The sequence below is a fragment of the Zymoseptoria tritici genome, chromosome 7 (genome assembly GCF_000219625.1).
Source record: "Zymoseptoria tritici IPO323 chromosome 7, whole genome shotgun sequence".
NCBI lineage: Eukaryota > Fungi > Ascomycota > Dothideomycetes > Mycosphaerellales > Mycosphaerellaceae > Zymoseptoria > Zymoseptoria tritici.
Window position 1 is genome coordinate 712604 of NC_018212.1, and position 16207 is coordinate 728810.

General features: G+C 53.5%; 4 protein-coding genes across 4 annotated transcripts; 2 read left to right on the plus strand and 2 right to left on the minus strand.

Moving 5' to 3' along the window:
- Window positions 1-1597: 1597 nt before the first annotated feature.
- Window positions 1598-3911, minus strand: MYCGRDRAFT_60715 (uncharacterized protein; the record flags this gene model as incomplete). Its single annotated transcript, XM_003851163.1, has 8 exons — window positions 1598-1912; window positions 1974-2076; window positions 2136-2290; window positions 2368-2443; window positions 2499-3496; window positions 3545-3679; window positions 3737-3749; window positions 3805-3911. 8 exons carry the CDS (start codon window positions 3886-3888, stop codon window positions 1629-1631), a joined length of 1848 nt encoding a protein of 615 aa, XP_003851211.1.
- A 277-nt stretch (window positions 3912-4188) lies between these two features.
- MYCGRDRAFT_73868 (uncharacterized protein) lies at window positions 4189-6538 on the minus strand (the record flags this gene model as incomplete). Its single annotated transcript, XM_003851162.1, has 1 exon — window positions 4189-6538. One exon carries the CDS (start codon window positions 6489-6491, stop codon window positions 4518-4520), a length of 1974 nt encoding a protein of 657 aa, XP_003851210.1.
- A 1410-nt stretch (window positions 6539-7948) lies between these two features.
- On the plus strand, window positions 7949-9735 carry MYCGRDRAFT_73873 (uncharacterized protein; the record flags this gene model as incomplete). Its single annotated transcript, XM_003850607.1, has 3 exons — window positions 7949-8225; window positions 8281-8808; window positions 8860-9735. Coding segments are annotated over 3 exons (1607 nt in total), but the record flags the coding sequence as incomplete, so codon positions are not given.
- A 369-nt stretch (window positions 9736-10104) lies between these two features.
- Window positions 10105-16085, plus strand: MYCGRDRAFT_110138 (clathrin heavy chain; the record flags this gene model as incomplete). The annotated part of the gene is made up of 6 exons (XM_003850608.1): window positions 10105-10164; window positions 10247-14132; window positions 14187-14246; window positions 14678-15351; window positions 15407-15731; window positions 15988-16085. The coding sequence occupies 6 exons, from the start codon at window positions 10105-10107 to the stop codon at window positions 16083-16085; spliced, it is 5103 nt and encodes a 1700-aa protein (XP_003850656.1).
- Between the last annotated feature and the right edge of the window lie 122 nt (window positions 16086-16207).

Below are 16207 nucleotides of genomic sequence, written 5' to 3' on the forward strand. Positions count from 1 at the left end.
AACAATCGCCGCGCCGCTTGCTCGATGTCGCTACTGACAGTTTGATGGTCCTGTCAATATCAGGCCACGCTTGATATTTCTCAAGGAAGCCCAATGTGTGGCAGTTGTCCATAGAGGTCGCCCCTGATGCGTAGCTGCAGGGTCTGCCATGATTGCGTCAGAATGATCTACGTTCGAATGCCACGGCTCCGGCATCGCATTTTCGAAGCAGCAACATGGAACAATACCGCGTACTTGCGTTGAGTCAACGGCACCAACACTGAATCGTTCACAGAAGCGCCCAGGAGGAGGACTTCCTTCGAACGCGGCCTGCAGCCGGACTGAAGCACAATGCAACCCAGCAATCCTCTCGGCGCTTTCATCTTCTGGAGCTATATTATCGCCGCATTGGGACTCTCGATCAAGACGATTTACACCATCAGGAAGCTCCCTAACTCAGACTCTCCAAGACGCATCAGACATGAGAGACTGCACATATCGCTGGCTTTGCTGAGCTTCACCGTGTTGTCGTACAACATGCTCCACGTACTGTTCCGGTCATTCAACGAATGGTCGATCCCTGAGCCACCAGTACCGCTAAAGCTGTCCATAGCATTTCTGCAAAGAGTTGGACTTTGGTCGTGGACGAGCTCACTGTTCTTCGACTTCGGAACTGCGATCGTTGCATCGCCCAGTGAATACTTATACACGCAATCGGCTTTGCTGGTCACATTCTGGCTTTCAGTGGACCTGAGTGTTGAAGGTAGGCATTTTCATAGCCATTGGGCTTCTCACGTACTCTCTCCTTTTCTTTTGGCTGATACTCAACATACCAGGCCTGCGCCATCACATTCCAGATCTATGGTCTTTCTTCGCCCTCGCCCAGATACTTCCGATTTCATTCACCCAGAATCTGCTCTACCTTGCTCTGCTGCGTACACCAGCCGATCGAACTCCGCCAGACCAAGTGACTTTTCCCAGGAACAAAATACCAGCAGCATTGCTGGCGTACTTTGTCGCTCTACGGTGGGCACCCAGCAGCGGCAGCCAAATCCTGACGGTGGTAGTCGTGGCCAGAGCTCTGTTATTGGTACCATGGACCCTGGCCAAGACCTCGAGCACATCGGGAACCAATGCCTCGGCCCCGGCTCGTTGGTCAGCAAGAGATGTGGGCTGGCTACTGGGACTCATGGGTGCGGCGGCCACTGCCCTGCAGGTTTTCGAAGTGCGGCGAGCTGGGCTGTCTGTTGAAGGTTTGCTTTTATCGTTGACGAGCCATCCAGCTGTGACGACTCTCGGCGCGGACATGTTCATCAGCGTGGTCAGTTGGCTTTGTTGGCAGTGCGCGTCGGATGGATCTGATGTTCAGGCAGCCAGGACAGGCAAGCTCTGGTGATGGTGTCGAGAAGATACTGTATCCTCAACACCAGGTCGCTAGAGCGACTACACGATCAAGAGTGCCGCTGAGTCACCTGTATCATCAATGTACCGTCCCGCCTCATCACTTGTACGCCCTATGCTGTGTCCTGCTAAGGTACTTGCACTCTACACAAGGTCCCGGCCACGCTTCCTGCACACGATCCTGCTGCCTTACTTCTACCCGTACATCGCCTTGCCTCCTCCCGGTGAGATTCAGTGACATGCTGCCATTACATCTGATCAGCGCTACCCTGCGGTCCAGCTTCCCTCTCACGCCCCTTCGCGACCGAATTCGCCTCATCAACCTGCTTCAGCAACACCTTCTCATCTCCGCCATTCGCCGCCAGCCACTTCGGATCGATGTTGTTGATGTTCAAGTATGGACTGTTGTCGGCTTCGCCCGGGCCCTTGCGGTTCTCCACTGTGTAGCCGATACCCAAACAGGCCCACATGTTCTTGTCGAAGTATTCGATGTTGAAGTCTTCGTAGCGAGGGGTTTTGATGACTTGCTGGTCTGAAGAGAGGTTGGTATATTAGCAGCTGGTGGTGCCAGATGCAGGTTCGGCATGGCTTACAGTGCATAGATGAACCAGGCCAGACGGCATTGACACGTCCGGTCTCATTGTTCTTGTACCACGAGCGGCAGTCTTCCTTCCAGACTGTGTGCTTGATCCATTCCTGTAGGGTAGGTCAGTCTGCGGTACGTTTCCAAAGCTCAAGAGCACTGTTGAACTTACTTGGACATGGTCATTGAACTGATCAGTAACTTCTTGCTTAGGTACCCATGACCGGATGTTCTCGTTCTGCATCTTCTTGATGATATTGACGGCGTAGTCGGACACTGTGTGCAGTGGACCCATAACGCTACCATTCTCGACGGGCCAAGTTGGACCTGTTGGCAGCACGAAGTTGTCAGTGGCATGGTTCTTGATTAGGTTTGGCGAGACTGGATTCATGGTGAGCACTTACCGATGAACGTGATGAAGTTGGGGAAATCTGGGATCGCCAACCCCAAATAACTCTCTGGACAGATCTTCCATTTGTCCTATAGCAAGTTAGCAAATGCATTCGGTCTCGAGGGTATGGAAATAGTCCCGAACCTTGAGATCGATGCCGTTCTTGCCCACGATCGGGAATCGAGGCTTGTAGGAGACATCGAAGCCGGTAGCACATAGGATAGTGTCCACCTTTCGCTCCTCGCCATCTGCGCCTACCACTCCGTCCTCCGTGCAGCTTTCCACGGCCGTGAAGTGCACATCGACGTTCGGCTCTTGAATCGCAAGCATGTATGGATCACCTGGCGTGATGCGACGGCAGCCAATCCCGAACTTCGGTGTGAAGCCTTCAAGCAGCCTCTCATCTTTGATGAACTCGGCCATACGATTGCGGAAGAGCTCCTGTCCTTCCTTCTGTGCGTCTGTGCCGGAGTAGAACGTTCCCCAAAGGCCGTTGACTTGGTCTTCGATGTCCTTGGCATGGGCCACGAGCGCCTTGGGGTTATGGCGGAACTCGTCCCGCTCTTCTTGCGAGTACTCCTTGTTCTGGCCGAAGTTGTTGGCGATTTGCACGAACCAAACACCGGTCCTGACGAAGACGTCCAAGTGCTTCGTGTGCGGCTGCATCGTTGGCACAGTCTGAATTGAACTGGCTCCGGAGCCAATTACGGCCACTCGGTCGTCTTTCCATTGGTCCTTCTGGTATTCATGCTCCCATCTAGCAGTATGCAGGACTTTGCCCTTGAATTTGTCCTTCAGACCTGGAATCTCCGGCCATTTGAAGTTGTTGAGGATGCCCGTGCCGTGGAGAAGCAGGTCACAGTAGTCCTCGAACTCTCTGGGTTCCTGCCCGGGTCGTGTCTCCCGAAGCTTAACTGTCCACTGGCCCTTTTCATCGTTCCAGTAAGTCCCAATGACTTCCGTATTGAAGGTCATGTACTTTCGGAGATCGAACGTGTTGCAAACTCTGTCCAGGTACTTCCAGATGTCCGGCGAGTAAGAGAAGAAACGTGGCCAGTCGGGATTAAGAGCGAATTGGTAGGTGTATGCATGAGAGGGAATGTCACACGCACAACCAGGGTAGCGATTCTCCAGCCATGTGCCTGTATGGAGTCAGTGATTCTCGAGAGCTGATGTTGACCATTACATACCCCCGATGTCAGGGTTCTTCTCATAGATTACGTGTTCGACGTTTGCACATTGCTTCTGAATCTGGTAGGCCATCAAGATACCACTGACTCCACCACCAATCGTCAGGACCCGCAACTTGCGGTTGTTTGGGTCATCTGAGAAGGTGAGGTTAGGGCTGTGAATTGTGCGGTTCTAACAGTGGAGGCGCTGACTCCAGGTGATGTTCTTCACGTCCGTCAGTCATTGGACATGGCAATTTGGATTTTCGCAAGGAACATACTTGTTTGACCTCATACCCTCCGGCTCCAGGTTGGCTATAATCGAACTTCTCGCCTCCGGCGACGGCATTCAGATCAGGTGCCATGGTGATTGAGCGGAACTGGAAAGGGTTGCAGAATAGTAGCGATGAATACTAAGGAAAGGCAAAGACCGAACACAAGAAAGAAAGAGCTCATGTAGGTACCTATCGCTACATGTCCGCTCTTGAGTGGTAGCCTCGGGCTAGACCCACCCTCATGGTTGACAAAGTCGCTGTGCTACAAGTCTCCCGGATTTATGGAGATCTTGCTTCGGTGGAGCCCCTGCATGTGTCCGATAAGCGGTCACAGTTGGAGCATGGGGAGACGATGCGACCATTCGCAGCGGCGGGTGCACTTCTGACCGCATGTTGCATGTCAAGGAAGACGAATCGACCAGTCTGACTATGCTTGAAGCAGGTGGTCCGAAGCAAGGTGGTCGAGTGGAGCCATGTGACGCCCTTGAGGCGGAAGCGGGGTGATGTGGACGTGCACAGAATGATGCGGGGCAACATTGCCAGCAATCGATGCTCGACCTGCACACCAAGACCACTACTGCTAACCCAACACGTGAGAAACCCTGGTAGCAGCTGCTGTCGTACGTTGAATGCCAACGCAGAGTTTGCATCAGTTCGAGCCAGGGATCAGTGTCTTCACCGCATCGACCATCCCGCCAGACCGGTCCGATAGGCGTCCTTCATGTCTGCAGAGACAGCGATAGTTTTCGTCCCTGGAAAGAGTGGAGCAATGCCTGCAAGTGGAACAGCTGTGGATCTCCATCTCCTGCAAATGTTCTTCCGCAACCGACCCATTCAATGGCAGAATTGCGAGGAAGTTGATCAACCCCAATGACGACAAGAGCAGGCAGACTGCGGGTCTGTTCGAGCAAACTGGTGTGTTCCTCTGCGTCCTTCTTTTGCCATGGAGAATTGCCTCCGCCGTGCTTGAGATGCCAAATGTCGAAGTCCTCGCTTTCATCCGCAGACGCTTCTTTTGGCGCCGAAGGACGGTGGAAAGCATCCCACAGTTGTTGGGCTACCCGTGCCTTGCCCGTGGAATTTACCTCAACCAGAGCAGAGGTGGAAACGAAAGCAATGCCGAAAGTCCACTGCTTTACTCCCATCACAATACCGATTCTGTCGAGATGCTGCAGCGCCAGGACCGATTGCTGTACGAATTTCGCCTCATCGGACAGATTTGCCCCAACAGGGAGATCCATAGAAGCAGGAATGAGCGGAATCTGTCCAGCGATGAATACTGAAGCAGAAGGAAAATCATCGTTGGCGCCTATCGAGAATTTGATCGCCTGGGAATACGGGCCGATATTTGCAGGAGCCCAGTATGATCGAGATTGGACATGAAGTCCTTCTCGCGGTCCAGAAGCGCTAGTACTGCTGATGCTGAGTAGCGAAGATGAAGGCAAGACATCTGCGCATGCGATTGTGACTCTCGCGGGAGGGTTCGGGTGCTGGAAGTAGCTGCCGTACACGGTGTTCACGGCCGCAAAGTCAGCCATATCGCGGAGGACGATTATTGTGTAGGCGACTTCTCTCGGCCCATGACCCTGCTTTGTGAGAAGCTCCATCATCTGCTGCATGATGGATCTGGTCTGTTCGGCTGCAGTGTTGCCTATGCCGAGCAGATTAGAGATCACGACCGCGGAGCCATGCCGAGAAACTTGATAGTTGATGCTAGCAGATACGGTGCGGCTTGAAGTTGTAAGTGTGTGAGACACCGCCGGCGTACTGTCTTGCTGTTTCACCGATGTGTACTTCTGGAGTTCCTCAAATCGGGCGTCGAGCAGAGGTGGGATTCGCAGACTCGTCGCACGGACCGTAGCGCAGGAATCATCAAAGACAACAGATGGCTGAGCGATGTGCATAGAGAAGCTTCCTGCATCGCCCGGGACTTTCTCAAAGCCATCATCGGGAACGACAATTCGGCCCTTCCACAGGGACGCAGGGCCATACACAGCGAGAGTCTCATACTCACCTCCTTCGCCCAGAACAGCACCATCACCCGGCGAGCCAAATCTTTGAGCAGCCTTGGACAAGCGAGCAATGGTCTTTCGATCTGCGACGTTGGACCAAAGGAACTGATCGTCCAGGCCTCCAGATGCCACCTTAACAATACGCGAGTCCTGTCCCACGGCCGCCATGTCCTCCAAAAGTGATGTTGGAGAGTGTGGTGGTAGTGAGGGCCAGTGCCACAGATATGACAGCGGAGTCAGACCAATACGCAGCGCCACTGATTCGACTCGAGTACGCTGGTAGTCCGAAAGAATGGCACCAGAGCTCACTGCATTCACTTCCGGATGTGCGGCGATGACTCTCTTCAGTAGTGGAAGAAGCGATTCGGTCTCGTCCTCATCTTGAGCGCCAGATGTCGAGCTTGGTCCGTAGCTTTTCGCCTGATTGACAGCAGTGCCAGCGATCGGCTGACGGTATAGCGGAAGACCGATAGCTTGCTCGTACAGTGGAATCACAGCATGCCCAACAGTCTGATACATGTAGCTCTCCAGATCGTCGACAGGTCCGTCATCTTGTTCCGGCGGGTGAAGGTTAGCAAGGGCAACAATTTTGTGGCCGTTCGCTTGACAATGGAGGATCGAGAAGAACGAGTCTTTGCCGCCAGAAATCAAGGCGACAACATTGAGACCTGCCGTGGTCATCTTTTAGTGATCGGCTTATCAGCCAAGCCAGCGTCCGCGAACGAAAAGAGTGGTGTCATACATTGTAGACTGTTGTTGAGACGAGTAAGACGGAGTGCGAACGACGCGAGATTTGTTCTAGGGCGCGGCACGGGCCTTCCGCAGTCTTTCACATTTTCCATCGACGGCGACATTACACGGCGACATCACACGGCGACATCACACGAACAACACGCGATGCTTTCCGTCTCGCTGATAATAAAGTGCATCTAATGCTGTCGTCTCGAAGGATCTTACTCCTCACATTTGTGGTCCGCATTCAAGGAATGCGGCCAGCTCGACATGTGGGTGTCTGCTAAGCCTCCGCACAATGACCACAGCTTGGTCCTGACGCCATGCTCCACAAGGCGAATATAGACGAGAGCAAGATGGAATCAGACGCACGCTGGACATCCGGAAAAGATCGTGTTTGTACGGCTGTCAACACGCCGTCAGGGCCCATGAAGGGCTTCGAGTCGGAATTGGCTGAACAGCCGAGTATGCAATATGTTTGGTCTGTGGAGGGATAGACGCTGCGTTGCACCACGGGTAAGGTGAACGAGTAACATTGGGAAACGTAAAATCCCACCGCCGCACTGGACGTAAGTCCATACAGAAGAGAAGAAAAATGTCGCCGGCCTTCAGAAATTTGAAGAGGTCGTCAGCGGAACTTCGGTCCGTTCCGCTGATGATGGGCTCAGTATTACTCCTTACAGTATCACAGCTGCAGTCCGCTGCTCCAAGTCTCTTCTCAGTCGAACATGCTTTCTCTCCTCCCCGGCAACACATTGGAGAGGCGGTGAGAACTTGGAAATTCACACGACACTACGAGTACGAGGTGCGACTTTCCGGAGCCTCTCGCTTGCCATTGCAACGACCGTACCGTTGACAGCCCACATCGCCTTACCACAAGCATCACCTCGCCTGAGAAGAGACGCATCGGGTGAACTCGCAGCTCCTCGCGTGGTTGCGTGGATATAACCAAAGCGCGAGTCATTCGATCGATGCTGGCTTGTGCTTTGAGCCTTTGACTTCCCCTCTTCTCTAAACCGGAGTTTTGGCCCGTACATCTGCCGGGCCCATTGGCCTCGTGTCGGTGCAATTGACGATGCATTTCTATCCGGCCTACGTCGTTCACGATCGCAGCAGCGGGCACGGATAACACTTCCCTGTCGCCAAGCGTTCGTCGCTCGCAGCTTTCACTCCGTCTTGAAGTCGGCACATCTTCATCCGAAATGACTGCGAGCCGATTATTCACAGCGTAACGCAAGATGGCGTAGCTTTCGCATGAACGACAAATTGGATCGTGCGGTGATGCTGTGGAGAACTGGAGACGGATGGAGAGTGCGGGGAATACGACTTGGAGATGCATTCGCCTGGTCTATAAAGCACATTCCCAAGGTAAGTCGGCTTGCACGTTTTCATCTTCCATCGTTTCAAGATGGCCTTCTCAAGAGTGACCACGATCGGCGCGCTGTTCGGAACGCTGGCCTTTGCGCTTCCACAAGCCTCAGACCACTATGGATCACCAGATCCGATCTCGGTGCCCGAGTGTCCTCCTCCAAACGCGGGAGTGCCTCTCGAGAGTTTCATGTCGTACTCGATCGAGTTCAGTTCGTTCCCGGACTTTGCGGGTAACCTCACTTCACCGAACACTTTTTCAGATAACTTGCTCAGCAATATTGCGAAGTATGCGGGCTCCAAACCCCATATCAGGTAAGTTAACGGCCGTTGCCCAGCTCGAGATCGTTCGCTGATTCGGACAATACAGAGTCGGGGGCAACACCCAAGACTTTCCCTTCTTCGATGAGTCGCTTGAGGTGGCCTTCGTGGGCGTCTTCAATGAAACTTTATCCGCGGACTACCCTACGACATTGACGATCGGCCCTGCATACTTCGAATCTTATCTCACTTGGCCGCATACCAAGTATGTACACGGTTTCAACCTGGGCAAGAACAGTTCGAGCTTCAGGGCCAGTCTCCTCAAGTCCGTGCCCTATGCTTGCAAGGCCCTCGGTGATGGCAGGTTGCTTAACTGGGAGCTCGGCAACGAGCCCGACCTCTTCCGCGAGCAGTCTGTTCGAGCGAATACATGGGATGAGTCAGAGTACGTGCAAGAGTGGCTGTTTTGGACGAGAGCTATTCGGGCTGAGCTGGAGAAATCCTGCCCCGAGCTTGGCCATCCTGAGTGGTATGCTCCTTCATTCGCCGGAACAGGGAACAACAGCCTGGATCCAAGCACCGCCTGGGCGGCTGGCCTCGATGAGGATAAGAACATTCCCATCATCAGCTCCCACAAGTAAGTCGAATACCACGCTGCTGTATTCAGCCATGGCTGATCAAATCCCAGCTACATCAGTGGAGCAATGACCCCAGGCGTAACACTACAAGGCACACTCATGAACCACACCTCCAGCGTCGAGTCCATCGCCAAGCAACTCAACGCCTCAAGCCTACTGCACAATCTCGCTCCGGGTACTCCGTTCATCCTCGGCGAGCACAACTCGCTCTTCAGACAAGGCCGCCCGGGTCTCTCAAACACTTTCGGCGCAGCTCTTTGGGCCGTCGACTTCAACCTCCTTTGCGCAGCCAACAATATTCGCCGCGTGCACATGCACATGGGCACCAACTACCGCTATCAATCCTGGCAGCCAATTGACACCGACAAGGACTCCATCGGCACAAAAGCTCCTTATTATGGCAACGTTGCAGTCGCCGCATTTCTCGGTGATCTCACTTGCAGTGCCCCAAGCGTTGTCAACATTCCTCTGCCGACAGAGCTCGAGGCGGCGTACGCAGCGTACGAGGAAGGAGAGCTGCAGAGCATGATTGTCATCAATCTCAATGCTTACAACGCCACGGACTACAATGCAGAGTATATCACTGGTTTCCCGCGCCCTGTGCAGACGTACAGTTTCGATTTGGGCGTGTCTTCGGGGGGGAAGGAGATATCTCTGCAGCGCTTGATCGCAAACGGGAGCGATGCTATCTCAGGCATCACGTATGATGGGTACAGCTATAATTATGAGTTGGACGAGGGCAAGCCCGTGTTGCTCCAGAATGTGACGAGAGGAGAGACCGTTGCTGTGGATGGGAATGGGAAGGTGAGCGTCGAGGTGCCGTGGAGTAGTGCGGTGGTGATGAAGTTTTGAGTGAGCCAGCTGTGCAATAGGCCGGCAGATAGAGTATGTGCCCGTGGATATGCACGCCTATTAGGCTATCTCAGCATCGCTCGCAGATTGTGTACCGTGTAAAAGTCAATGCTTGTCGAAGCATGTGAAAATCCAATACGAGCTCCTGCCAAACACGTGATCGTCTCCGCGCCTTCTCCAGCGGCTCAGCCCGCCAATGTGACGAACGGGCCACGAAACAGCGAAAGCTGAACCACGCTCGAACAACTTCTCCTTTCGCGATCATACCCCACAACACCACATCCACGTCCTGACGACTTTCATCCGCTCCTTACTTCCTTGTAATAGGCCATTGAAATTCGACCGCGATATCGACCGGTCGCGCGGACGTCGCCCAGGCTTCCCAGCAGCGTTGCGCCCAAAGAAACAGTGGATGAGGTAGCTCCATCAGCTCAGCTCTCATCATGGCGCCGCTACCGATCAAGTTCACGGAGCTGCTGCAACTCACATCCGTGGGAGTTCTGGTGCGTATTGCGGTTCTGCCTGTCCTGGCACTGGCCCGTAACAGGCTTGCGTTCTTCAGAAGCTAACCACATAAACAAACAGCAACCTTCAATAGGCTTCAACTCGTGTACCCTCGAATCCGATCACTACGTTTGCATACGGCAGAAAGTCGACGACAATGCCCAGCCGGAAGTTCTCATCGTCAACCTCAAGAATGGAAACAGCGTCATGAAGCGGCCGATCAAGGCCGACAGCGCCATCATGCATTGGAGCAAGGAGATTATTGCCCTGAAGGCGGGTGGAAAGACACTGCAGATTTTTGATTTGGCACAAAAGAGCAAGATCAAGAGCACCACAATGTCCGAGGATGTGGTCTTCTGGAAGTGGTTCGACGACAGCTCTCTTGGCCTTGTCACGGAATCCAGTGTCTACCACTGGAACATCTTCGATCCATCCGAAGTCTCGCCTCGGAAGATGTTCGAACGCAATCAGAATCTGTCAGGATGTCAGATCATCAACTATCGCGTTGCGGACGACGAGAAGTGGATGGTCGTGGTTGGCATTTCGCAACAGCAGGGACGTGTCGTTGGTAGCATGCAGCTATACTCGAAAGAGCGTGGTATCAGTCAAGCCATTGAGGGTCATGCGGCTGCATTTGGAACATACAGAATGGAGGATGCGCCAGCGGACACCAAGCTCTTCACCTTCGCCAACCGTTCAGCGACTGGCGCGAAGCTACACATCGTTGAGGTTGATCACCAAGCGCCGAATCCAGTCTTCCAGAAGAAGGCTGTCGACATCTACTTCCCAGCAGAGGCAACGAACGATTTCCCGGTCGCCATGCAAGTCTCGTCGAAGTACAAGGTCATCTACTTGGTGACCAAGTACGGCTTCATCCACCTTTACGATCTCGAGACCGGCACGACCATCTTTATGAACCGCATTTCGAGCGATACGATTTTCACGACGGCCGGTGATGAGGATGGGACAGGAATTGTTGGCGTGAACCGCAAGGGTCAAGTTCTGGCTGTCAGCGTGGATGAGAGCACGATCATTCCATACTTGTTGCAAAACCCAGAGAATGCGGAGCTGGCCTACAAGTTGGCATCAAGAGCGGGACTTCCCGGCGCGGATCAACTATACCAGCAACGATTCGATCAGCTGTTGAACTCCGGCGACTACCAGCAAGCTGCAAAGACTGCTGCCAACTCTCCACAAGGGTTCCTCCGCACACCTGCAACCATTGAGAAGTTCAAGAATGTACCTCAGCAGCAAGGCCAGCTTTCGGTCATCCTGCAATACTTTGGCATGCTCCTCGATAAGGGCAAGCTGAACCAGCACGAGACTCTTGAGCTTGCTCGACCCGTGCTTTCCCAGAACCGCAAGCATCTGCTTGAGAAGTGGATGAAGGAGGGCAAGCTTGGATGCTCGGAGCAGCTTGGTGATCTCGTTCGCCTGCACGATGTCGCGCTCGCGCAACAGATCTATCAGGAGGCTGGCGCATCACAGAAGGTCATTGCTGCCATGGCAGAGTCAGGCAACTTCGAACAGATTTTGCCATACTCTCGCTCTGCTGGCTACACCCCTGACTTCAACGCCCTCCTTCAGCACATTGTGCGGGTCAACCCAGAGAAGGGTGCCGAATTCGCCACAGCTCTTGCTAAAGAGGACGCCAGCCTGATCGATGTTGATCGTACCGTGGACATCTTCCAAGCACAGGGTATGGTTCAGCAAGCAACGGCATTCCTTTTGGACGTCCTTTCGGCCAACAAGCCCGAGCAAGGCCACTTGCAGACACGACTACTAGAGATGAACTTGGTCAATGCGCCTCAAGTCGCGGACGCTATCCTCGGCAATGAGATGTTCTCACACTACGACAAGCCGCGCATTGCCCAGCTTTGTGAGAATGCAGGCCTTCTGACCCGAGCTCTGGAACACTACGAGGATCCCGCCAGCATCAAGAGATGTATTGTCCAATCCGACAAGATTCCGGAAGAGTTCCTCATCAACTACTTTGGTCGCTTGACCGTGGACCTCGCACTAGAGTGCCTCGACGAGATGCTCAAGGTCAATATCCGCCAGAACCTTCAAGCCGTCATTAACATCAGCAAAAAGTTCTCTGACCTCTTCGGACCGACTCGCATCATCGACTTGCTCGAGAAGTACCGCACAGCAGAGGGCTTGTACTTCTACCTGGGCGGCATTGTCAACTTGAGCGAAGACAACGAGGTCACCTTCAAGTACATCGAGGCTGCAACGACAATGGGGCAGCTTCAAGAAGTCGAGCGTATCTGTCGCGAGAGCAACCACTACGATCCTGAAAAGGTGAAGAATTTCTTGAAGGAGGCCAAGCTGACCGAGCAGTTGCCTCTGATCATCGTTTGCGATCGATTCAACTTCGTCCACGATCTTGTGCTATACCTGTACAAGAACCAACAGTTCAAGTCGATTGAGGTCTACGTTCAGCGAGTCAATCCAGCTCGTACACCCGGTGTCATTGGCGGTCTTTTGGACGTTGACTGTGATGAGAGCATCATCAAGAACCTGCTGCAATCCGTCTCGCCAGAATCGATACCCATCGACGAGCTTGTGTCTGAGGTGGAATCCCGCAATCGTTTGAAGCTTCTCCTCCCATTTTTGGAGCAGACTTTGGCGGCTGGCAACCAACAAGTCGCTGTCTACAATGCCCTGGCCAAGATCTACATCGACTCGAACAACGACCCGGAGAAGTTCCTCAAGGAGAACGACATGTATGACACGCTGATCGTTGGAAAGTACTGTGAGAAGCGTGATCCCAACCTCGCCTGCATCGCCTACACCAAAGGCCAGAACGATCTTGAACTCATCAGCATCACAAACGAGAACGCCATGTTCAGAGCGCAAGCACGATACCTCATCACTCGCGCTGACTCTGAGATCTGGTCTTACGTCCTGTCTGAGAACAACATCCACCGCAGATCACTCGTGGATCAGGTCATCTCCACCGCTGTGCCCGAGAGCCAGGATCCTGAGAAGGTGTCCATCGCGGTCAAGGCTTTCATTGATGCCGACATGCCCGTGGAACTGATTGAGCTGCTCGAGAAGATCATTTTGGAGCCATCGACCTTCAGCGACAACGCCAACTTGCAGAACTTGCTGATGCTCACTGCCGCCAAGTCTGATCGCGGTCGTGTTGCCAACTACATCCAGCAGCTTGACCAGTACAGCCCTGATGATATTGCCCAGCAATGTATCGAGGTCGGCATGTACGAGGAGGCATTCCTCATTCACAAGAAGGCCGAGAACCACACCGAGGCGGCCAACGTCTTGGTTGACCATGTAGTGTCTATTGACAGGGCTCAGGAATACGCAGAACAGGTCGACCTTCCGGAAGTCTGGAGTAAGGTGGCTAAGGCTCAGCTTGATGGACTACGAGTCACCGACTCTGTCGAATCGTACATCCGCGCACAAGACCCTGCCAACCATCTCGAGGTCATCGAGACTGCCACCCACGCAGGAAAGGATGACGACCTCATAAAGTACCTCCGCATGGCGCGCAAGACTCTTCGTGAACCAGCCGTCGACACCGCACTTGCTTTCGCCTACGCTCGCACGAACCAGCTTCCCGAGCTGGAGGACTTCCTCCGTGCCTCGAATGTCGCCAACATCGAGGAGTCGGGTGACAAGGCGTACGCTGAGGGTCTGCACGAGGCTGCGAAGATCTTCTTCTCGTCAATCAACAACTGGGCCAAGCTCGCCACGACTCTCGTGCACTTGGAGGACTACCAAGCCGCTGTCGACTGCGCCCGCAAGGCCAACAGCGTCAAGGTTTGGAAGCAGGTCAACCAGGCATGTGTGGACAAGAAGGAGTTCCGACTTGCACAAATTTGTGGTTTGAACCTCATCGTCCACGCCGAAGAATTGGATGATCTGGTCAAGCAGTACGAGCGAAATGGATACTTTGACGAACTCATCAGCCTGCTCGAAGCCGGCCTTGGTCTCGAGAGAGGTAAGTACACACCTTTTCAGTATGATATTACCAGATGCTGACCGACTGTTCTAGCGCACATGGGGGTCTTTACCTCTTTGGCTATCGTGCTCAGCAAGTATCACCCCGAACAAGGTAAGCAATCAAGTATGGAGGGCATGGATCCGTTCTCCTGCTCAAACTGCACATTCCAAGCTACTGAGACGCATTTCGTGACGTGCAGCTTGAGCGGCATCATGGAGATAGACACACCTCTATTCTTCCGCTCGAGCTGCACACACGAAGCTGCTGAGGTACAATGCGTGCTGTCCAATTTGAGTGGAGTCTCGGAGATAGACTGTCTCCGCTCTCCTGCTCGAACTGCACACCGGGGCACTGAGGTGCACTTCCTGCCGTGCAGCTTGAGCAGGACAATGGAGATAGATCTACCTCCTTTCTCCTGCTCGAAGTGCCCACACCAAGCCACTGAGGTGCATGTCATGCAGCGTAGTTTGAGCGGGATCACGGAGATAGAACCCCCTTCCTCATCCCCTACGTGTTTGACACATCTGCTGACATCCATTCAGTGATGGACCATTTACGGATCTTCTGGGGGCGCATCAACATTCCCAAGGTCATCAAGGCCGTCGAAGATGCGCACCTCTGGCGAGAGCTCGTGTTCCTGCATACCCACTACGACGAATTCGACAACGCTGCCCTGGCGATGATGGAGAGAGCTGCAGATGCCTGGGAGCACCAGACCTTCAAGGAGACGATCGTCAAAGTGGCTAACCTCGAAATCTACTATAAATCGTTGAACTTCTACCTCCAGGAACAGCCGTCGCTCATCACCGATCTTCTCCAGGCTCTCACTCCCCGGATCGATGTCAATCGCGTTGTCAAGATGTTCGAGAAATCAGACAATATTCCTCTCATCAAGCCTTTCCTGCTCAACGTCCAAGGCCAGAACAAGCGCGCAGTCAACGACGCTATCAACGACCTGCTCATTGAGGAGGAAGACCACAAGCAGCTCCGCGACAGCGTTCAGAACTTCGACAACTACGAGGCTGTCGCCCTTGCCCAGCGATTAGAGAAGCACGATCTTGTCTTCTTCCGACAGATCGCTGCCAACATCTACCGCAAGAACAAGCGATGGGACAAATCGATCCAGCTCTCGAAGCAGGACAAGCTTTACAAGGATGCCATCGAGACCGCCGCCATGTCGGGCAAGACCGAGGTCGTCGAGGAGCTCCTTCGCTACGTAAGTCCCGTCATATCATTCCGTCCCGTGTATCTTTCACTAACATCATTCACAGTTCGTCGATATCGGCAGCAAAGAATGCTACACATCCATGCTTTACGCCTGCTACGACCTCATCCCACTCCACACCGTCATGGAGATCTCATGGCGGCACAATCTCACCGACTTCACTATGCCGTTCATGATCAACTTCATGTCGCAGCAAGCCGCCACCATCAGCGAGCTCAAGCGCGACAACGACGAGCGCAAAGCTCGCGAGGCGTCGGAGAAGAAGGAAGAGGACACGGGTCCTATTCTCGGACAGTCGAGATTGATGTTGACACAGGGTCCGATTGGACAGCAGCCTAATGGTGTGATGGCGCAGCCGACGGGAATGTATGGTGGGTTCAGATGAGCGGAGATTCGAGAGAGAGAGGATTTCAAGGTGAAGTCTTGGTTGCTCTGAGGAGCAGCTGCGAGGCTGAAAGTTCTAGTGCGATGCCATTATCTCTGCATATGTTCCAGGGTAATGGTAGCATGTGGGAGAGCTTCTGCTTGCGGGATGCGGGCAGTGGCTAGCGCTGTTGTACACTAGAGTGCAGTTCTGAACTTCTGCGAGTCTGGTGTGTGTCTATGTATGTGATGTGCTGAGGGCAGCATGTGTGTTGCAGTATCAAGATTTCGGATCGACTTTGCAAGTACTGGTCCACTCAATGTTCATGTCGCTCGCCGCGGCTGGCGTGAACTCTCCTTGAACTATTCTCATTCGGACCACGACACTTTAGGAATACGCTTGATCGGTCTACGGGATAGTGTACCGCTACATGACCTTTGTGACACAGTATACAGTTGCAGTACGCTGTCCTTGGCCTAGTCC